The sequence below is a fragment of the Cygnus atratus genome, chromosome 1, assembly GCF_013377495.2.
Source record: "Cygnus atratus isolate AKBS03 ecotype Queensland, Australia chromosome 1, CAtr_DNAZoo_HiC_assembly, whole genome shotgun sequence".
Lineage (NCBI taxonomy): Eukaryota > Metazoa > Chordata > Aves > Anseriformes > Anatidae > Cygnus > Cygnus atratus.
In genome coordinates this window covers 54,384,856-54,408,114 of record NC_066362.1, presented here as the reverse complement: position 1 = coordinate 54,408,114, position 23,259 = coordinate 54,384,856, and the positions used below count along the sequence as shown (strand labels likewise).

Sequence of the window (23,259 nt, the reverse complement as noted above, 5' to 3'; positions counted from 1 at the left end):
CCGCTGCCTGCAAGGGCTGGTGCTGCTGGGCTGAAAGCATTTATTGCTCTCTTGCCATTAAAATAACACCATAGCTTCATGGCACGTGCACCATGAGGCTCCTAAGAGCAGCAGCAGTACTTGCCTGGTGGTGTGGTGCCACCATTCTCTGACCCAGGGGAGCATGTGGGGGTCAGACAGGGGCTGGATCCGGCCTCTGCCTTGGGTTCCCTTCCTAGCTGGCAGGGAGCGTGCCCTGGCTGGAGGCTGGCAAAGCAGCTTCCCTGCAGATCTTGGTCTGCAGATCACTGGGATGCACACATCTCACCGGGAGGTCTCGGGGTGAACATCCCAGAGGAGAGGGAGGGAGATGATGGGGGAGATTTGATCTGCTGGTGCCTCGTTGGTTTGCCTTATGGAGCCTGGATGTGCCATGATGCAAAGCAGGGGTTGTGCCAACTCACACAAAGTCTCCCCTGGCTGCTGCCCTCAGGGGCTCGGGCAGTGGACACAGCTGGAGCAAGGCCAGCGCCGCTGCAGCTGTCAAGGAGAAGCGCCGCGGGAGGGGGATGCTGATTCACCAGGAGCTCGCTGCTTGTGTGGGTGTTTCTGGATAGGCACAGTGGCCTCCACTGTGACATGAGGAACGTGGCAGGGCTGCTCGTGTGCACCTCTGATGCTGGGTGAGCTTTTCTGTGTCCCCATCCTTGTCCCCTCCAAGAGCTGCGCCTTCCCCACTGGTCCAGCCCCGAGCATCCTAAAAGTGCTAGCAAAACACCTGTGCCCTGAGCTGTGGCCTCTCCCCTCCTCCTGACTCCTTCCACCCTTTCACCAACCCACTTCAGAGCTGGCTGCATCCCTGCTGCCTGGTCTGGGCTTGGAGGATCCCTGTGTCCCTCCCCAACGTGACTCGGTCCTCACCTGCAGCCCTGCGTCGTGTTACAGCCCTGTTCCACCCCGCAGGACATCCCAGACCAAGGGTGGCTCAGGCTGAGCCCTTCCCATCTTTGATTTTGGGAAAATCTTTCAATTCCAGGCTCTGCTGCAAATAAGCCATTTGCTTGGTCAGCTTTTTTTCTTCTTCTTTTTTTTTTTTTTTTTTTTCTGGAGAAAAAATTGTTGAAACCAATTTCTATTCATTTTCCTCACAGGGAACAAGTATCTACAGCTGGAAACTCATGAAATGCACACGCAGTGTTGGCTCTTTCAAAGAGCTGGCCGCTGATTTAAAGTAAATTTGATCTTTTATTAAATCCAAGTTCTAATCCTGCAAATTTAACCGAGCAGGTGAACGGCTGTACTTGCAGAGAGCCTTACTAAAACTGCTGGGTCCACCGATGGGCTCAGAAATCAAGTAGCGCAGGTGAATCTGCAGGATCAGATAGTTCCCTCTCTTGGCTGTTTATTTTTTACAGCCATAAGATGGAATAACATAGGGGGAATTTTACGAATGTTTAAGTTGTACAGAACCCCAGCCTGTTATTGGAAAGTAGAGTGTTGTTTTTTTTTCCCCAGCTATGCAGAGGTGTGTGGTTGTTTGTAATGACCTAATAGAGTCAGCTAATTCAGTTTATTCATCTGTGTCTGAAATGCATACCTTGAAGCCCTTCGAAATCGCATGGTGGCTTGAAAAATGTCTTAGACCAATACCAAATGTATTTAAGCCTTCTAATCATAACTCAGACCACATAAATCAACCCACTAACTTGGTAATAAACTCCTTGCTTTCCTGGTACTCATCAGCCCACCGTGTTTGAAGCACTGCGGTGTGCCCTGAAGAGCAATCAGAGCAGTGCCTCAGGGACTAATTGCAATGAGGAGATCTCAGAAAATGCCTCAGTGCTTGCCTGAGATGAGGGGAGCACAGGAGGGAGCTGGTCCCTTGGCCAAGCCAGGCTCTGTCATAGGGGGCTTTGCAGGTCAGAGCCAGCCCGTGGGCGAGCGTAGGTGCTGGTGGTGGGAAAAGCTGCTCGCTGGTGTTCTCGGCAGCAGCTGGTGCTGCAGGATCCTGCTCTGCTGTTCCCTGATGTAAAACTCGATGGGGCATCCCGGGGAGGGTTAGCGAGTGGCATTTCCACCTGAGACCATTGGAGGTTGGGGTTATGGCTGTGGGGTTGGATGGGATGGAGAGGAGCTGCCGAGCTCTGTGGTGGGAAGCTGGGGAAGGGGATTCTGCAGCTGTGATGTGGATGCTGAGACTCTCTGTGTGGTGTGATTGTTAGAGGGGAAGGGAGGTATTTTATTTTGTTTCTCTGAAGTGTAAGAGTTTGGCTGTGGCTAGAAAAACAGCCTTGTACAGGGAGCACAGGTGGGCTTAGCAGTGTTAAGCATTTCCCAGGTGTCGCGTTAGTGTGCCTTGCTGCCAGGCTCGATGAAATCGCTTGCCATGATGCAGGTTAGGAGCAGACTCTCCTTCAGGCCAGGCTAGCAGGGATGGATGGGACCCTATTCCTTTTGGTGCACTGTGTGCCTTTGCATGTGCAGGGTGTGCAGTGTGTGCTGCCCAGCACCGTCTCTCCTTCCCTCCCAGCATCAGGACTTGGGGCAATCTTGAGGCCCTCAATTACCTGTCTTCCTTGGGCACTTTTTTTTTTTTTTTTTGTATTCTGCCTCCAGAGTTGCTCTAAGTTGGCAGTGGGGGTGGTAGGAAATTTGGGAAGGGGGAACACTGTGTGTTTATGGACTTTTTAGGACTGAGTTTTCTTGTAGGGCTGCCTGCTGTAGAGAGGGATTGGACTTGGACTACAGGGGTCAGGTGTGGCAATCCCTTGCACTGGTGTCTTTGCTGGTTTTCAGTGGTTTCTACTCAAGCAGCCATCTAAGTTTTTATTTTATTTTTTTCCTGGTGCCGGCAGGGAGAGAAGAGGACTTTTAAGGCTCATAAAAATGAGTAGCAGAGCCAGCAGTGAAATCGTGTGGGATGTACAGAGCCATCATAAGGTCTGCCTACTGACCTGCAACTGAACAGCCCATAGGCCTTTGCAGGAAGGCTGCCAGCATTGTCTCCCCTGTGCTTCCAGATGATTCCCATCTTCATATCTCCATTCTTCTCCTGTATCCCCTCTCTGTTCACCAGCAGACGCTGGGGTGTCATAGTACTGCACATAGCTTCAGCTCCCTTCCTGTTTTTGTTTCTTGGCAGAGTTTGCTCCAAATGTGCATCTGGGTTTATGCAGAGTATCTCCTTTGGAGGCAGGAGGGGAGATGGTAATTTATAGGGAAGGGAGAGGTGGAAGTTAAAACTGACTTGATGCTCCCCAAATCCCTTAGTGATGTGTTCCCTATAGATGAGCTCCTTCCTCTCCCCACCTGCCTTTCCACCCTGGAGGGTGTCCTTTCCAGATGTGAGCGGTGGTGTGGGTTGGAACAAAGCCTGGTGGTGGGGCAGAGTGGGAGATTGTGTCCAGCACAGCGCTGTGAGGGGGAGCAGGGGGTCTCATGAGGTCTTCCTGCTTCTTGTGCACTGCCTGCTCACTGCAACATGTCTTGATGGCATGCTGAGGTGGGTTGGGCACTGGGAGAGGGGCAAAAATTTTTGATCCAGGATGGGCAGAAAGGGCAGAGCTTATCTAGCACTGGCCACCACCTGTGCTTGCATCAGCTGCAGCTCTGTCCCCCCATCCCACAGGGGGAACAACCATGGGGGACAACCAGAATATGTGCACATTTTGCCTCTCCTGCAAGCACTTTGTATTCCAGCTCAAGGGCTCGGGATGTGAGGAGAGCTCTGAGGCCATCACTGCTGGGAGCCCACAAGGGTGCTTTCTTCCTCTTCACCATCCTCATCAGACCGATCTTAGCTGAAATCTTCATGGCTGATGTGGTTTAAGTGAAAGGACATGATGGGAATCCACTTGCGTGGAAAGGGCCAGCATCACAGAGGAGGCATTGCTGCAAGCAGGTTGTAATGGGAAAAGCTTCCCCATGGATGGGTCTGCTAGAGTGGGGAGTCTTCTCCAAAAGGTCATTTTTGGGTGCCTGTGTATTTGGGACTGTGCTGCTCCCATGCCTTTTCTTCTTCCATCTCACCAGCAACGCCTTAAGCGACCTCTGCAGCATTTCCTTCAGGCTTGGCCAAGGGTGCCCACTTTGCTGTGGCATGGACAAGGGCCCAAAGCATGGCCAGGACAGGGCTCTACTGGCCATGTGAGGCAGGGATCAGTCCTGTTGGTAAGGGTGGGAGAGCCCAGGAGGTCTGGGCTTGCTCCTCCTGCAGGGCACCATCTGTGGTGCAGGCCCTGGGAGACGTGTTTCGGGCAGTGCACAGGCCCCACAGTGCAGCAGGCCTGCTGGATCTGGGCACGGTTTGAAGTGATTTCTGCTGAATTCTGCCACGTCCCTTTGCATGAAGAGGTGCTGTGAAGACAGAGAAGTAAAAAAATATCTTTCAAATCTTTCCTCTTTCAAATCATGGAGACATCAGAAAGATATCATTAGCCACATGTGGGCTAACTGCTAATAAATCGCCCCGTTCCTCACTGACACGCACACAGATACACCTCCATGCACACATGGGCAGAGGAAAGTGGGCTCTGCCTCCTGTGAATAGGCAGAGAACCATGCAGACACCAGACAAACATGAACACAGAGGGAGCTGTGTACAACTAATTACACTGAAATGCTGCAAACGGTCAAAGTGAAACCTGTAGGCCTAACGCATCCCCACAGCCAGACCCTGGCGTCACAGGTAACACAACCAGTGCTTGCCATCCACAGCAGCAACCAACCATGGGCCCACAGCCAGGTACAACTGACCACCCTGAGGCACATCCACCCGCACTCATAAATACACCACGTGCTCAGAGATGTCCTCAAGTGAGGGGCTTGTGGGATGGTTGGAGCCATCCCGAAGGCAAGATCTGGAGCATCGTAGTCCTGTCTGGTCTTTCCAGTACCTTCCTTTAGCTGGCATGAGCCCTGTCCCACAGTGCTTGTTTTACTGTGGATGTACCAAACTCATCTCACCTGTTTCTGATTTGAAATGGGCTGAAATATTGCAGCAGGTTCACCCTGGTTGCTGCATGGCATGGGAAGGCCAGTAATTGCAGTCTCAGAGAAATGTCAGTGTTGCGTGAGCTGCAGCTTGGCCAAAACAGCAGAAACGTCTCCCTCCAACCTCCGCCTCTGAGCTGGTGGTGGTGAGGACCACAGATCCATCTCCAGCAGGAAAACCTCTCCTTTGCCCTTTTTAATCTGAGACAGGAGGACTGGCTCTGCCTAAAAAGCTTGCGAGTGCCCCACTGCTTGGGTTTCCCCTATCCCTCCTGTGACCTGGAGTATAAGTCCTGCTTAAAGCAGGCAATATACCCTGATCACAGCCTCAGAGCTGGTTTGGAGCAGGATGTAGTCTCGAGAAGGAAAGGGGCAGCTGTCATTCAAAGGCTGTATTTAGTGTCAGGACTCCCAAAGGGATTCACCTGGCTCTGCATCCATAGGACCTCAAATGAGTCACTCTAGGCAGCACAAATTGGAGCAGATAAACTGCTTGTGATGTGGCCATTGCCTGATTTGTGTGTGTGTGCTTGATCTATGATGATCTGTCAGCCCATGCCTTTCTCCACCAGCCACCCCTCTTAGAGGTGGTCTCGTCTGCTGAGGTGCCTTGGGCAGATTTGCATCCCAAAATCCCAGCTGCATCTGGCAATGGTGAGATGGAGAATCAAATGTTTGCTTGGAGGCAAAGCAGGGAAATGCTAATGGCGTTGTTTCTCCCATTCCTTTGCTCAGTTGTATTGTTAATTATGAAGCTTTGTACATTGCATTCTGGAATTGTCATGCCCTCGTCAGCGTGGATGCTCTGAGCACTGTAATAAGTCATTTCTCCCGGCTGTTCCTGCTAACCTTTCTCCTCTGTGTTGTTAATGGGAAAGAAGCTGGGCTCAGCCACAGCATGCTAATAGTCTGCAAGGGAGCCAGCTCAGAGCATGTGATGGGGGGCTGGTGGGAAAAGGGAATGGGAAAAGCGGTATGAGGAGTTGCATGGGTGCTCAGAATTAAAATCCTGGTGAAAGCGAAAACAGAGGTGCTGGATGATGGGAAAGATGTGTTCCTGCTTTTGTCAGAGGGGTTAAAAAATACAATCAACATCCCAAAGACAGTCAGGAGACACTACACATGTTTCTTTCCAATAGCTGCAGGCCTTTGGGGTAATGAATTCGAAGCGTCTCAGTGCTATCCCCTAAGGGACACTATGTCTGCTTGCTAAACCTCTGCACTTGCTACTCTTTGTTCTGACAAATACCAAGCCTCGAAGAACAAGCAAAGCTTTGGATCAAAGTGCCTGTGGGAAGCAGGGGGCCCAGGGAATAGGGTGGGCAGAGCTTGCAGCGTTTTAACCGGGGATAAAGGAGGACTGCAGCCCACAGCAGAAAGATTGGCTGGACCTGAGGATGGTCATGGAGAGCCCTGGAGATCACAGATCCAGCAGGGTGGCCATGAAAGGGGTCTCAGGCTGAAACATCAGGAGTGCAGCAAGGCAAGCCAGAGCAGCACCAGCAGAGGTACATGGAGGTTGTGTGATCCTGAAGTGAAGAAGACTGAGCTGAGTGTCTGGGAGGAAAACCTATGGCCAGGTTGTGGGGGCAGAGAGTGATGAGATGGGCTTTGTGCTGTGGGTCTCAATAGGGACACATCCTTTCAAGCCACTGGTTGTCTCATTCTGGTTTGCAGTGTGTCTCAGGGCTCTTGTGTTGTGTTTAAACCTGTGTTTGTAGCACGGGCACTTGAGAAACTCTGAGCATACCAAGAGGGCAAAAGGTAGAAAGCACCCCTCAGGCCACCGTTGTGCAGATCTTGGGCAAGCAGCCCCTAAGAGTGTCACTGTAACACCCCTCCAAAGCCAGACCCTGGAGTTTATTTCATTCCCCTCACTTTGACAGGCCACTTCCACTGTGTTATTTAATGGAAAAAATTTGGCTTTGCATTTTCCCAGAATAAGGCTGCTGTTAAGTGCACCCAGTCAGCAAAATGATGTTCTTCAGCTCAGGCATGGTGCTCTGCAGCACATAGATGCCACTGACTGAGACCTGTTCTGCTCCTCCTTCACCCACCAGCACTCTCTGACCTTCCTAGTTAGCTGAATAACTTTTGCAGCCCACCTTCCCATTACTTCTACTGTTCTGGTGTAGGAGAGCTCCGCAAGCTCCAGTAAAAGGTGCTTAATGTATAATTCCTGCTTCTACCTTGCATTACAGCTCCCTGTTTGAATGAGTACCTGTTCTGTATGGTTTTGACATATATTTGCCAGTCTTGGTCTGGAGGAGCCTGCTCAAAGCATGCTGTAGTGCAGGGCCAGCCCACTGTCCCCAGGGAAAGGGCATGGCTGGGGCAGCAGGGCTGACGCTGGGGCTGGGAGGATCATCTGAAGGACTGCAAGGGCAGGCTGGCTGTGGTGTGTCAGGAAGTGTCCACGCCACTCCAAAGTGCCGTGCTCTGTTAAGGTGCTCAGGCTGGCTCCAAAGAGTGGACACCATCACCTGAGAAGGACCATGCCAGGGTATCCGAGAGGCTGTGGGGAAGATTTAAATAGTTCTGGAGAGGAGTAGCCACAAGAGGCTTGGCAGAGAAGCGGACTGGCATGTGGTGCCCTGGTTGCTGGTTTCTCATGTGTTTCTTTTCTCTTTCACTCCTCCTCTCCAGGGGTTCTCGCTTGCGGCGGGCATGGCAGAGTACATCCCCCAGCCTCCCTCCACCTGGCCCGCGGGCCCACAGCCCCCCAACGCCTCCACCACCTGCCCGCTGGAGCCTGTGGACCTGGGGGTCTCGGAGCAGCGAACGCCACCGGAGCAGCCCCCATCCTTCCCGGAGCTGGGCGAGGATGAAGAAGCCACCTCCCCGCCAGATCCTGACGTCCCCTACCCTGACTTGGCCCCGGTTGTCTTCTTCTGCTTGAAGCAGACCACCAGCCCTCGGAACTGGTGCATCAAAATGGTGTGCAACCCATATCCTTTCCAAGCTGCCTCTCCTCCCGTCTCACCTCCCGCTCCCTCCTGCCCCATCCCTCCCCTCTCCCTGCCCACCCAGGACACCTGCCAGGTAAGCAGTGAAGTTTCCTTCATATGTAATGAATCGTTTTGTCCATGGCTTGCATTTAAACAGAACGTCAGCTGTTGCAATGTGTGTTCAAAAGAAGCTGCTTATGAAAGAAGGGACTTCAGAGAGAGCTGCTGACAGCCTGGATCTCAGAGGGATGGGTGGGGGAGAAGGAGAGATGGGGAGAAATGCTGTAAAAAGGCCTTGTCTTCCCCTTCCCCACACACAGAGACAGAGAGAGGAGCTGCTGGCCCAGGAGCTTTTGGGCAGGTCACCATGAATGGACAAAGCGTCCCCCTCCTTTGGGCATACCGGGTTAGTAAGAGTTGAGCTTGTCCTTGGTAAGGAACCACCACTCCTGGACCTTGGTTGCAAGGTACCACGGTGACCAATTGCATTTCCCACAAGCAAACATCGTTGCCCTGGAGAGGTCTCATCATGATTTCTGGCCATGAATGAAGTGGAGGACATATTAACAAGTGTGGTGATGAGCCTCATACATCCTTTGGGATGTGATTACATCCTTCCCTTGCAAGGGAGGCCACCAATCACACACATATGTCCCCACTCAATCTTGGTGCCTTAGCTGCAAGGGGAGCCCTGCAAATGATAGGCACCTACACAGCTAATTAGTACCAAGGCCGCTAGGTAGTAACGATATAAAAAGCAGGCGGAGGGCAGTTGTTGCTCTTTGGATTGTGGGACCCTTCAAAGTGGGAGGAAGTGGAGGAGATGATGAATCATCAAAGAGGTTGGTCTGAAATTTTACATAAACCTTTTTCTGGCCAGAAATCTCATGTGGTGGTGTTTTTTTCCCCTGGAAATTTCTTAGCTCTTAGTTAGGTGGCTGTTATACATAAGGATGGTTTTTGTTTTTGATGCATCAGCTTCTAGGTTAAATCTGAGTGTCTGGTCACACAGCAGAGACTTGCAAAATATTGTTAAGAGACTTTTCAGGATGAGGAGCTAAACCCCGAGTGAAGTCTGGAGGTACAGTTAGCAGTAGTAGATGATCTTGGATGGCTGATGAATCTGGAGATTTGTTTGAACTTCAAATGTAGTGAAAGGTTTGGGTTTCAGATCTGAGCTCTTGTCTTAAAGTTCAGAAGCCTTTAAAAAGGTTTTACAGTCTCAAGTGCAGGTTATGACTGAGAATTTATTGGAGATTCAGGGTTTCTGCTTTCCTTTCTACTGGTTGCTCCTTAAAATTTTGAAACTTCGTAGTGAATTATGCATTGCTTTTCAATTACTGCGTGGCTGTGCTAGCTATATGTCCTGGGAATCCTGTCCCAGCGTGTGGTGGGCTCAGAGTAAAGCATGAAAGATCAGTGTCCGTGAAAAGGCTGCACTCAGAAGATGATAGAAAAGTAGTAGGCCAGGTTTGGGATGATGATTTGCTTTTGGGGAGGGAGGCTGTTGGGGAAGAAAAGCATCCATCTTTCTGGCTGAAAATAAATCAATCTAAACAATCCCTGTCGTTTGGTGCATAATGTGGAGTTTGTTTTTAATATCCTGGAGTTGTGTTACTCAAGGAGCTTAGCACTGTATGCTTATATTAGCATTTAAGGGTACATACATGGTGTTTGACTTTGAAAAGGACTGTTTCATAGCAGATTCTACAGAGGGGAGGAACAAGCCTTGCTCGGTTGCCTGTTGATGACTTTCCACCTGGCCACGTGTGACACAGGTGTTAAGGGTTGTGGTGGGGCTGCTGGAAGCCTCTTGAAAGGATTGCTTCATGAATTTTCACCCAGGGTTGCTGGGTGAATTTAGGAGATTATTTGTAAAGCAGAGACTGAGTGGAGAGGATTCTGCTCCTCTGATTTTTGTCCCCTCTTATGGAGGACTATAAGAGGACCTTTGAATGGATCACGTACTAAGTAGTTCCCACATTTATCTTTTTTTAAAGAGGGGATGTTTCTGCAACCTCAAGTTTTCCTGCAAGTAAATATATGTTCTTGGCATCGCGCTTTTATTGACAGTACTGTAGAAATCATATGGTTCCATGATCTGGCTGCAAATCACTCCTCGTGGTCTTATCCCCATGGGGAAATGAGCCCCTTTGTAAGGGATGCTTCTATGAAAGTCAAATATCTTCGAAGAATTTCTGCCAAGAATGCCTGCTTTTTTTCCTATTCTGAAGTTTTTCACCCCTGTTATGTTGGGCTATTAACTCTCCGAGACTCTTGTGCCAAGCAGAGGCGGGCTGAGTCATCATCACAGAGCAACACCTGACCTTTCCTGAAAACTCAGCAGAAAAGGGGGGACATTAATTAAAAGCCTGTTAATCTTCTCATTGGCTTTCTACTAGGGCAGAGCTTCATGATGATTATGTTTGGAAGTACTGTCAATGAGACTTAAAATGGAAGCTCTGATCATTAAGGACTATGTAGTAATTTTTGTAAGCACAAGGTCATTAACTACTAAATTTCAATTTAGGTAATTGCATTCCACCTATTTAAATCCCCCTCCCCTGAAGATAATTTTTTTTCTTCCATGAGCAGTCCTGCAATTTTGTTATGTGCTATTAAACAACTGCCATGCTCCTTTGCTGCAGTGCAGTAAGAGGAAGGGGAAAAAACAAAATTGTGTCAGTGCTTTAAAGTCACTTCTGGTTGTGTATTAGTGTATAAATGTGATGTTTTGGAGGAAAAAAAAATAATCTTAATTTCATTTTAAGATAGGGAATTTGTTCCATGTGAAATTCGTGATGCTTGCTACCCATAGAATGTTTACTGGGCTTTTAGGTGATTACACGTTTCTGGGACGGTTTTATGTACAGTGTGAAAGAATGTTTGAATTACCCTAGCTTGCTGAAAAGCAGACTTTTTCAAAAAATCCTGATTAACCTTGTTAGATGCAGGTAACTGCTGTGTGATCAGCTGGGTGTGTGATGTGATGCTCACCTGGAGCTGGCCTGCTTCATGGTAAATGTGCCTATCTTTGAGGGGAGTTGGGCTTGCTGCAGCATGCTAAAAATCCATCCTGGTCGCAGAACGGTTTATTTAAGTTGATCTCTATTTTCTGTTTTGATGAACAGAAACAAGACTGGCTGCTCTGAATTGCAGATTGCGGGGCTGTTGCAGCCGAAATGTTAACAGTCAATATTTGAAATATGGCTTGGAGAGAGCAGCTGCAAGAATTTTTTTTCTTATATAAAACCTAAACTCCACGTCAAATAGGATTTCAAGCTGAGGTTGGAGGGGAAATAGGGTGAAAAGTGTGAAACGTGTTTCCAAAACAACTGTGTAGCATTTGTCTTATGAATTTATAAAATGTTTGGAACTAAATAAAGGCCATGCCACATGGTGCTTTACAAATGGATCCTGATGCACTTTGCAAATTATGAGAAGATTATGGGAGAGATGCTTGGAAATCTGCATCTCTGCTTGACTTCTTGGGGGTTCCAGAGAGACTTCATGCTTCACCCATCGTAGGGTCAGATGTGATAAATTCAGTTTGTCCTTTTAGTCTTTCTTTAAAAGAAACTCTTTCCAGGAGGCCTAGACCTCCCTTTGCGGTCATATCTATAATATTGACATGACAGCAAGAGCAAGAATGAAGTATGCCATTAAAAAAAATCAATGCTAAAACTGTAGCAGTAAGGAGATAGGCTCTGCAGCTCGCTGCTCAGTCATTTTCTTGTTTTTTGTTATATACCAGTCCCCTTCCCTCATTTGTGAGGTGTGTTGGTCTTTTGGGTTTCTGTTCTGCTCTCATGCAGAAAAATGTTGCTTCCAGTTGATTTCCGTGGTCTAGGAGCAGGAGGTCAGGCCCCAGTTATGCAACAGATCGTGTACACAGTTAACTTTTAGTACTGGTGTCTGTTTTATAGGGTACAAAGCAGGGTGACTCCTCAAAGCTGGTAGGACTGCTTATGTGTACTGAGGGGCTGTCCCATAGCTCATTAACGATTCTCCAAGAAGGGGCTTTGTTATCTTATGTATCTCTAAATCTTCTGTTAATAAGCTTCTGGGGCTACCTTTATTATAAGCTGTCACGGCAATTTTCAGCTTGAACTACGTGCTTGGTGAAACAGTGAACCAGCCTTGGGCACATTGATGGGAGAGCTGGGGAAACCCACAGGTTAAACCCCTGGTGCTGCGGGCATCATGTCCACACGAGCAAACAGAGTGCAAAATGGTTGCAGGTTGCGACAGCGGTGGTTCCTGCTGGTGCTGCCCTGCCTGAACAGAGCAGAAAATCAAATGCCAGAGGAGCAAAGGGAATGATGTGTGCGTGGGTCAGTAATTGGTACTTCTCCTGGAGACGTTAAGCAGGAGATGCTGCGGTGCATGGGGACACCGTTGCCACAGCCAGTGCCTTTCAGGTGACGCGTGTGGCTGAGGGGCTGACAAATCTTTTGCTTATTAATAAGCTTTGGGTGCATAGGTGTGTTACGTTATAGTTTGAGCAATTTGTTCTGTGCAAGGGAAATTTCATCTGCAGTTTCTGTAGTGTGTTGTACCTGTTTTTTGCCATAAGCTGTTGCCTTGTGTGCTGCTAAACCCTGGCTGCAATCTTTATAACAAATGGATGGAGGTAACTAATAAGCAAACACCTGCTGCAAATTTATTGCAACTCTTGTAAGAGTTGATGTCTGTCTTAAGGCTTGAGCTCCTGTAATCCTCTGATTAGGTTTACTTCTCTTTTTACATGTTTACTTCTATTTATATATGTGTATATAGACACTTAATTTTCAATTTTACATGGTTATATGTATACAATTTATATAGTTAAAATATTATGTACTTAATTTTTAATTATATATATATACAGACAAAAAAAAAGAAAGATTCCTACCTCTCTAGTAGGTGGAGGAAAGCTTGGAAATGTGACCAGAAGGTATAACAATGCATCAAAATTTGAGTGTCTTATGAATCCTGCTTAAAATTCATCATTCTTGAGGACCTAGGGATCATGGCTTTCCATTCCTGGGGTCAGCAATATCAGCTTTTATATGCATAGTTGGAAGGCACTGAAATGTGTATGTTATTCCTGCTACTCCATTTTAAAGACAGATGCCTCCTGTCTCTCCTTGCAAATCTAGCTCACAAGGCAGGTGAAGAGTCTGGCACGTATTTGAGGTCTTGGATAGCTTTGCATTGTTCTAGGTAATCAGGAAGATGCTGCTCTGCCCTCAGGCATGGATTGATTTCTGTTGATTACATTTCTCTGTAGACCTTCCTCCAGCCAACAGATAAATCTGTATACCAGAGAACCAACAAGTGCAAGATGCTTTTTTTTGTGTGTGTGACGTTTTGTGAAACCCCTCTGCACACCACAACGTGCTAAATCAATTTTATATTTGCTCCTATTGCATGGGAAAGTGAGCTGATCAGAGCTCTCCAGAGAATGTGGTTTTGGTGGCATCTGTGTTCCCCTGGGCATGCACTGAAGGCTTTCCAAGTTTTAAAAGGGCATTTCTGGGTAGTGGACTGAGCGCTTGCTGACTAGCACCCTGGGCTGCCTTTAGGGTTGATGCGCTTGTTCTTCCCAGATGCTACGGAGGGGAGGCAAAAGGGAAGGTTGGGAGATGTATTTTAGTGTTTCCATAACAAAATCTTGAACACAGACTTTCTCCTGGGGTAGAAACCCTGACACACAGTTGCAGTTTGTGGGCAAAAGCAAGAGGCAGGGGGAGCATTATAGTGCTTAGGACCCGCAGAGTAGTCGGGAAGGAAGCTGCCTCTGCAAAGCTAGTGACAAGGGAACATCATTAGTGTGGGTTGTTTGATGTGCAAGCTTGCAATGGGAAGTTTAGAGGGATCATTTACACAGTCAAATGTGGTGTAAATTGAATTTAAACTCCTGAATCGTCATTAGTAGCACACAGGGGATGGATATGCTTGCAGGGGATTTGAATGCTCGCAGTCCGTAAGAAATTGGCTGGGCTGCGTGCATGTGAGATGTACGAAATTCCAGGCAAGTGGGCAGATATAAAAGGCTGAGGTCTAAATTTGGCTGGCTTGCAAGCTGGCCATGTATATCTGAGCACAAATGCTGAGACAGGATATCTTGCTGCCTCCCATCCCTTCAGCTGATTCTCTGAAGGTTGTTACAGTGAGAAGTCAAAGACCGCAGATTGGAAGTGAAACTGAACAGCACAAACTAAATCAGGACTCGAAGCTCTAATGGCCATAGGGTCTGACAACCAGAAGCAAGGCTGGAAGAAATCGTTAGTGCAGATCTATGTCTTCATGCAAAGCTCCGCGCCTTTTGTCTGTGACTGGAGGATAGATGCCTATTGTTGGAGGAAGGACTGGCTGAAATATCGAGGTGGCTGGTTTGGGAGAGGGGTCATTTTTGCTGTGTGCATGCCCTACTGCCCTGCTTCCCCAGTAAATGCCAGGAGCAATAAAAGACCCACTAATGCTGCATGGCTGGGTGCTTCAGGAAAGTGGGGCTAGGGATCTTACTGCGATTTTTTTTTTTCCAAGCTGTCTCTGTGCAGTCCCTGGACTTCTGGTCAATGTAAGCGAATAGAACAGGGAAGCAGGCAGAGAGGAGAGGATGGAAGTCTTCTTGTATGTCATAAATCAGTGTTCTACTGCACCTAGTGAAAACAGACCGATTTACACCAGCCATTGCTTTTCAGATTAGCTTGGGAAGACTGGTCTTGTCATATTGCACAGTGCTACCAAGTGCAGACAGCGTGGTTGGTGCCATCCTGAGGGGTGTGTGGCAGCATCAGTCCAGAGGAGAGGGATGATGTCTTCTGAGCACAGGGATGGTAGCAGCACCCGCTGCTGGGGACCTCCCCTTCCCTCTGCAGAGCGTGCTGCTGAAACGAAACGCTGAAAGCCCTTCTGGAGCATATTGTGTTTATTCACTGGAATATATTTTGCCTTGGAGATGAGAACCATTTGCTTTCTGAAAAATGGTCAGTTTGCCTTTTCCAGCCTTCATGAACGCTGTAGCAGGGCATGTGAGGGAGCTGGATGGGGCTCTTGGTGTAATACAAAGGGCAATAAAAACACTCATTTTGAGTTAAGGCCTATAAAATACTCTGACCAGACCTCTAATTGCATGTTCTGTCATAACAATGAGAATTAAATAATACAATTAACCACTAACAAATTGACCAGCTGCCTACTTGAGGACTCAGTGCTCTTCCCACCACAGAGAGGAAAGGCTTGCTGCCAGTTGAATTTGTGTAACCTGAGTATAATACTTGATCAGAGCTGCTTCAGGTGAGAAATGGCTAAAAGTTGCATCTCTTCTGCAGCAAATAGCCTGCAGCTGGATGGTTAAGAGGAAAAAAAAAACTTGACCTGTTTCAGACCTGGAGGGAACATGAGCAAAGAATCTGCCAAGCTGTCAACTGCTAAGCTGGGAAGATCTTCATGGTCCTAGAGAGAAGCTGTCTTTGGAGGATGCAGGCGTAGGACTTCCCGCTGCAGGCCTGCAGCCTGGTGGAAGATGGACCAGGCTCAAGCTTGCATCCTCTTGTCCTGCACTTGCTTTGCCTACTCTTTTGGTGGCCCAGTGCAACTTAGGCTGTCCCTTTCCCAAATCCCTTGCATCGCCCTGTGCCACCGCCTCTCTGGTGCTTCACTCTGCCTGCCACAGGGAAAGGCAAGGGAGGCCCTGTCTGAAGTCTCTCTGAAATGGAGCTTGCAGCCCTCTTGTTGGTGGGGGCCATGTGAAGGGGGTTGAGAAGAGCCCCAAGGCTGTTAAAAGGGGCAGATCTCTTTGGTGGGTTGTGGTTGCCACTGCTCTGGATGGAGATGGAGAGATGCTTGTCCCGGCCTTCCTGGTCTCCAGCTCTCTCCCTGCCTGCTGTCAGAGTGGATCAGGACAGGGAAGAGGCTCCCTTGGGCAGGACGGCGGATGCAGACCTATAATGTGGGTGACCATCTGTCTGTCCCCTGAGACAACGGTGCCGTTTACACTTATGTACTGTAGCTTGTCAAAGAGGAAAGATAAATCTGTCCTGGCTCATGATACAAAGCCATACTCTTTGCTTATCTTTTCTTCCTTTATTTTTCTCTCCCCCGGTCTCCCCTCATCATCGCCTACTGTGCCGGAGTCTATAAAAGCTTGCTACTGTTGCTCCCCCTCCTCGAGTGTGACTCGGAGCTGCTGCGTCCCCGCAACTCCCCCGGCAGCCCCTCCTGTCACTAGCCACCCTGTCTCTCCCCTCTCCTTTCTCCATCTGTAGCAGTCTGTCATTTTTCCCCTCTCCTTTTTTTCCTTCCCTGGCTGTCATTCTCGGCTCTCGCTGCTAGCAGCCTGTCTCCATTGATCGCTGATGCCCTCAGATTGGCTTTCCATCCAGCCTGGCTTTAAGAAGAGCACTCTACAGAAAGGTGGGGATTGCTAAGCAGTGACCCAGGCTTGGTGGCTGTGCTGTGGTGGGATTGATGGCTCCTCACCCTCCTCATCCTCACAGGGTTCTTCCATCCCCAATTAGACAATCTTATTTCCAGCCTGGCTCAGCACCTACTCTCCTCTGCCCTCCAATGTGCGAGTGGCATCTCTGACATCTTCATCGCATGTTTGTGACCCCCAAACCTTTGTGGGAGCTGTTTTATCTTTGCTTTAATAACTTGGTATTGTTTACCACTGCCTCCCCAGAGTAGCATAAATGCTGAAATACCACAAGGGCTTCCAGATTGCTTGTAGCTTGAAGTAACTTGGATATCTTGAGGCAGAGTGAACCAAATGCACCTCTTGTGGGATTTCATTTCTTAGTCATGGATGAAAAGGGCTAACATCAGTACAAATTCATCCAAGAGAAAGCTGCTGAATCCAGTGCTTGTAATGCTAGCTATGAGATTTGCCTCAACAGGGAAGGAATGGAAAGAAAACACATGGTAAAATATTAACCTTCCTGTTGAAATGGGCAGCTCATAACAAACAGCATCTGCTCTGTTTTGTGGCATGGAAGAGGCAGGAGTTTAATAATTGGGGGGGTGATATTTTCTTCCATGCAGTGGCTGATAGTCTCTGAAGTCAGAGATCCAAAATCTCTGCTTGCCTTTCAAGCCCTGCTTTTCATTTGGGAGCACACTAACACACCATGAAGATGTACTTAGCAAATCTGCAGGCCTTTTATTCACACACCCTGAGAGGATGCTCCCTATGTTTACCTGTACCTTGTATCTTGCTTCTCAGCCCAAACCTCAGCACTCAAGTTCAGCATCAAATCCCCGTAAGGACACGAGGTCCTTATTTTCTATAAAATGTGTTACCAGCCTGACAGCAGGTGTTGTTATTAATAATTAAGCGGAACCATATTCAAATAAAGTACGCTTTGTTATATATTATCATATTTGTCATTGTTTCTGTTCATGTATTTATCGTCTTGTGATGTAACTTTTGCTGTGAGTGTCCTGGTTTTATGGGTGAACCTGGCAGGCTCTGCTCTGCGTGCGCGTGAGATTTAGGCCAGGCCTTGAAAGTGTTTGTCATAAGTGAATTATATTAAAAAAGACACGCTCAGAAGTGCAACAGTAATAATATATTGCCTTTGTGGTACTGCCTGATGTTCAGTGCCGCTGGCCAACTGTGATATTTCTTAATGAAGGATGTTATTTTTTTTTCCTCACGGCAATTTTTTTTGCTTGCTTTTTTTCTTTCCCCGTGGCTCCTTTGATTCATATCCTTGATGTTGCAGGATCCTTCCCTGCTTTGGAGTTTGCTCCTTTTTTTTCCTCCCCATATGTGTAACCCGCTGCTTAGCAGCCTCTCTGCTGGCAGCTGTTGTTGTCTTATCTGGAACCCTCTTTGGAAATAGGATTTTAGTGACTGGAGGGGCCCTAGATGGTAATCCACTCTCTTACACAGGAAAATCCTCCAGAGGCAGAAGTCTCCTCACTGTTTCCTTGTAGCATTTTGCTCTTCCCGTGCTACTGCTTCTTTAGTTTATCTCTTACAGATTGACCCTGTTGTCTTCCCCTGCATGGGTGACCTCATAATACATGTTCCTCTGCACCCAGAAAGGATGTTTATTCTAAAGTTGCCCAACTTTTCACTCTGTTTATCACTTAATTAAATTTTAATTTGAGGTCTGGGAGACAGGGACCAGGCAAAAGACCTGGGAAGGATGCTGGAATGGGGGACCTAGAAGCTCAGGAGGAAAATCAGTCCAGAGAGCTAAGGTGGGGATAGTGTGATGGGGGAAATGAGAGAGTAGGGGCTGGGGAGTGATGGTGTGAGCATCCTGGTGAGGGGACTGGGCAAGGCTAATGGGGTGGTAGGTAACTGGGGAGAGGGTAATTGGGTGAGAGGGAGCTGGCTGAGGAGGTGAAGGCTTGGGCAAGGAGCCTGGGGGGGCACAGCCTGGGTTCAGGTTGCAGTGAGAGGGGTGGGATGGGGGCATCACATATGGGGGTGACGGGGCCAGTCTGCTCCTGGGGTGTGTTCCTTGCCCCAGGACATGCTTTGCAGTCCTGCTTCTGCTTTTCTGCTGTCAGCAAACTTCTGTAAGACCTGCTGGCTAAATACTGCATCACTGTCTTCACTGAATGCCATCCCTCCCTGTGGATATCCTGTGCAAAAAACATGTCAACATGCAATGAAAGATCGTGGTGGAAAGGGAGAGAACTGAGGTGCCATATTTATCCTTAATTCTGATATCATTTCTTGGATTGAGTCGCAATGAAACAGCCTCTCCTGAGGATGTTTAAAGCATGATTTTTTTCCAATGGCAGCTGCTAATTTATCTCAGCATGGATTATTGCTGGATGAACAAGAGGTCTCAGAGGCTACCATGCTGCCCGGTACGAAAGCAGTATTTCAGAGAACCCAGCAATGAGTGCTAGTCAAAAACCAACCCACCCAAAACTTCTCGCGAATCCTGCATGGACAAAGCAATGCTTGTTTTGGCAACTGCTGAAATTCAACTTTGATTTCCATTATTAAAAAAAAAAAGCCACATCTTTTATGGAAATTTCAGCTCAAAGTGCCAGTCAGGTGAAGCTCTAAGCAAATGAGTGACTGCTGGAAGGGAGAAGAGCATAGGGTGGGATTAATTAAAATTAGTGTTATCAGTGTAGCTGCATACAGCCTTCTGCCATGTAGTTCAGCTCTAACTGAAGCCTTGCGTTCCCCCTACAATACAATGATGAGCTATTAAAGTAGGTACTTAAAAAAAACACACCCAACTTCTTCCAGAGAACCATGACCCAGGATTTTCTCTAAGCACAGAATTAATTGCATCGCTCCACAGTGCGTTTGGGGTGCTGTTATTTCTTTAACATGCGTTTCTAGCATATTGTGATATGTCACACATGCTTTAAATATCCAATAGCTTTTTAACTTTTAAAAATCTATTTCACACTTAGTGGCATGCCTGTAATGCATTTTTCTGGAATGTGTGGCAGATGTCTGGGGGAACTGTTTTCTCCCATATGGGGGTTATTTTACTGAAAAATGAAATAGGATTGGCACTTCACTTGATTTCCCTGAGCTGTCACACCAGGGATTCTCTGTCTGGGTGTGAGACATGAATTCAGATCATAGGTAGACTGCAGAAGGTTAAATGCTCTCCCTTCTCTGGGTGAAGGGGAACTTCCCATGGAGAAACGTGCTTCAGGGTTCCCCTCACCTTTCTCCAAGCACTGCAATGGGAGGAGGGCAGGCTAGGGAGGTCTGCACTGGGATATCCTGCTCCATGGGACTTTCTGCATGCTCTGTACATGCAGAAGTAGCATTAACTGGGTATGTGGACTTTCCTACGTGAGGAGGAGGAGGAAGGTGGTGGCTTGGAGGTTACTCAAACCTTCAGGGAAATCCCAATTTTTGTGAGCCAGGTGCCTGAGGTGGGAGCTAAGCTTGCACTTTGGAGTTGGATGTAAATGAATTTGACTCCTGGATGGAGTCATAAATGCTGGGGTTGCAGTTTTGGCTATGTCAGGCCATAGCTGTATGGGATTATGTGGTTTAGGGACAGAGGATCAGATTGCTGTCAGCCGACTGTTGTTTGCACGGGTCTGGTGGTGTGTTTTGATGCCTCTTCTTCTCTGCCCTGACTGAACGTTTTTTTTGTTTCCCTGTCCTTGCACTATGGTGAATTGTGTCCCTCTGTCGTCTTCGTGTTCCCCATGGACATGGACAGAGCACTGCACTTGGAGCAAGCCCCTCTGACCTTCTGTTTGCAACATGACAGGGGAAGGAGGCAGAGCAGAGAAACTGCTGCAAGCCCGCGAAGCTGGGGTTTGCGCCAATATCTCCCCTTTGAAATAAAGACCAGGTGTCTCTGGAGGAGTGGGTAAATGCATTGATAGTATGTGCTTTATGCTTGGGTAGCTGAGTTTCTTCCAGCTTTACATTTCAGATGTCTGCAATGCTTGGCCTACACCTCTCCTTGTGCTCAGCTTGGGATGAGTTTCTGGGCAATAAAAATGCCCAAGGCTTATCCTGCTGTTGTAGCAGCCTCACTGCTGCATGTGTGGACATGGGCATGCTGCTGTCAAGACATTTCTGGACAGCATTTCCACGGGATGGAGGAGAGTAGCCCTGGGCAAAGCCCTCGTTGAGGGCTGCTTATCACTTGAAATAGAGGTGTGAGTTGTGGGGCTGCTGCTTAAAGGCAAGGGTGTGTGTGGCCAAGTGACCTGGGACTCTCCGAGCAGGTCAGAGGATGTCTGCAGTCCCATCAGAGGGAAGCAGAGGTGTTAAGTTAGGCAGCTGTAACAGGAGAGCATAAAAGTGATTATCTCCTTCCCAGGCCACTTGATTACTTGGGATGTTTGAGTGTGATTAAGCAGACTAACGTTGTGCACTTGAGGCTTCGTCTTGTACCTGTGACATTACACATTCCTGTGCGTGTGCGTGAAAGATTTCCTCATCCATTGCTGTGACACCTCTCCACTGGACGCAGGATTATTCTTTTCTGACGCACTTAGCTACATGCTTGCATTTGGCAATTGCACGGAGGCCACAAATGCACTGTCACGAGACTTACATCTCAATCTCCCTCTCCACTCCTCGACATGCACGTACTGAGAGGCAGGCTGGGGTTAACAGGCGATGCTTGGAGAGCCAGCGTGGCTCTCAGCAGCAGTGTCTGCATGTAAGCAGCAGTCAGATGGTCAGAATGCATTTAGATTTGGACAGAAGAGTGCACAGAATCTTACCCTGTGTATATATTGCTTTTATGTATTAACAACTCTCTTTATTGATGATACATTCAGCATAAATGTATTTGACTAATAATTATACAATTACTACATAATAAATAATCTAAATGAGCTTTTTATTACTCCAATTTACAGGCATCTATATAAATTGGAGGAGTACTCACCATTCTCCTCTTGCCATCCCTGAAAGATACAGAAGGATTAGAAGACATTTGCATTGATGATGCTTAGGTAAATATTTGACCTGCTGGCAAGTTCCTCTTTAATTATCCCTAGGAGAGATGCACCGTGCCTTCCACCGTGTATCTGGCTGGGTGATGTGAGGAGATGCAGAGAAAAGAGGAGAGACCCTGTGATGAAATTCTAAAGTGGACCTTGTTAGTTTTGGACCTCATTAGCTTTTTTTCTAGAAGGTGGTGATTTAAACCTGGTGTTACTGTTCAAGGTGTAAGGGGGAGTGTGGAGCTATGATGGAGAACTGGTCGTCGTGAAGGATACTCTGTGGGATGGTGTGCACTGGGTCAGCTGGAGGCCACTGGTGTGGATGGTAGCGACCAAAGGGCATCAGATGGTTAAAATCAGTGGGCTCCCAAATGTGGCTTGGGTGTGTTGTGGTCCTGGTGTGGATCATCAATGCAAGGAGCTGTTTCGAAGGCAGCAGTAGAGCCCTCTCAGCCCTTCCTTGGCCACCTTGTGGCCTCACTTATTCTGGCAGCCAGGGAGGGATGTGAGATGTGATTTGGTTGAAAAGTGAGCTATGGGAGATAGGGGTTCATACGTAGGAAATGATCTGTGGGGAGACTGTTTTTTGGCAGAGGCAGGGGTGGGGCTGCACACAAGGTGGTCTGAGCCTCCTTGGAAGATATGGAGCTCAGGGCTGGTAAGGACTCAAGTGTGTGAGCTGTATCTTCTGTGGATAATAAACTGACAGCTTCATTGACTTCTGGAGAGCTCTGCTTGTTAACCCCAGCTCAGAGCCTCTTGGGTTTCTCAAACCAGGGTATAAATCTTACAAGAGGGAACGAGCTCTTTCTTGCAAGACTTTGTCCACCTTTTGTGTTCTGGTCAGGCTGAATATACCTTAAAGGACAGCCTTTGTCTGAGCTGTCTTCATGCACTATCTTCCCCAGGCATTTAGTGAAACAATGAAATCTGAGCTGGCAAGTTGGCTTTGAGTTTCAGCTTCGCTTGGTTTGTGATTTATTCAGATCAATTCTCCTTTCCCCAAAATGCTTGTGCCTCACACCCCATCCCCCAGACAGGGAGGCAGCTGTTGAGTTGTCATCTCTCTGCTTTCGGGAGGCCCGGTGGGAAGAGGAGACAAAGCAGAACATCTTCTGCCTTCTCCTCTGGCTGCGAGTGGGGAGCTGAGCTCCCGGAGGAGCCTGTGCTTGGCTGCTGCCTGCGCCATGGTGGGATGTTGCTCTGGGGATGCTCTCGAGGCAGGTGTTGCTAGAGGGAAAGAGAAAGGTCTAAGAAGAGGTGAGAGCAAGCCTGGGAGCTGTGGAGGTTTTTGGTTCAGGTACTTCACTGGTCCTCTGTGTACCCGTCCATCTGTCCATCCGAGGAAGAGACGTTAGGCAGGACCTCCAGGGACAGCCAGGTGAGCTGGAGCATGGAGGAAGCGCAGGAGAGGGGGACCTGGGGAATAAGACGAGGCAGCGTGCCTAGGAGCTGGCATGTCTTTAAACCTGATGTGTTGCCATGGAGTGTGCCTGGCAGTGAAGCTCCCTTGTTGCTTCTCTAATCCCATTCAGGCACAGAAGAGTGGCGAGGAGATTAAAAACAGAGTGAAGCCACCTCATTTCCTGCTGTAGCGTGCCCCCTGTGGCCTCCACACCCTCCACTGCCTGGGCATTTCTGTGACTTCTCTGGGTGAAACAGCCTCTCCGGGACTTCCATCCAAGGCAAATGTGTCGCTTTCCCATGTCGTGGGAGCATGGGAGAGCACCTGCCACTGCTTCTGCACAGATAACGCAGGGAGGGAGATGGGACCTTTCTGGGAAGCCAGGCGAGCGTGGGTGCAGGACTGGAGGCAGCAGAACTGATGGCAGTGCTCCCACTAAGGCAAACAGGAGCAGAGCTGGGTTGGAGGAGTGCTGGTGTTACTTAATACCCTCATTAACAACTGAAGAGGAGGCTAATGGTCCTGTAATGGAAA

At 48.3% G+C, this 23,259-nt stretch overlaps 1 protein-coding gene across 1 annotated transcript in view; it reads left to right on the top strand.

The window, feature by feature from the left end:
* Nucleotides 1–7,638: 7,638 nt before the first annotated feature.
* The window catches only part of CACNA1I (calcium voltage-gated channel subunit alpha1 I), a 148,093-nt gene continuing 132,472 nt past the window's right edge, over nt 7,639–23,259 (top strand). The window contains exon 1 of the mRNA XM_035551630.1: nt 7,639–7,919. Within this exon, the coding sequence (XP_035407523.1) occupies nt 7,639–7,919 (281 nt within the window). The remainder of the gene's footprint in view (nt 7,920–23,259) is intronic.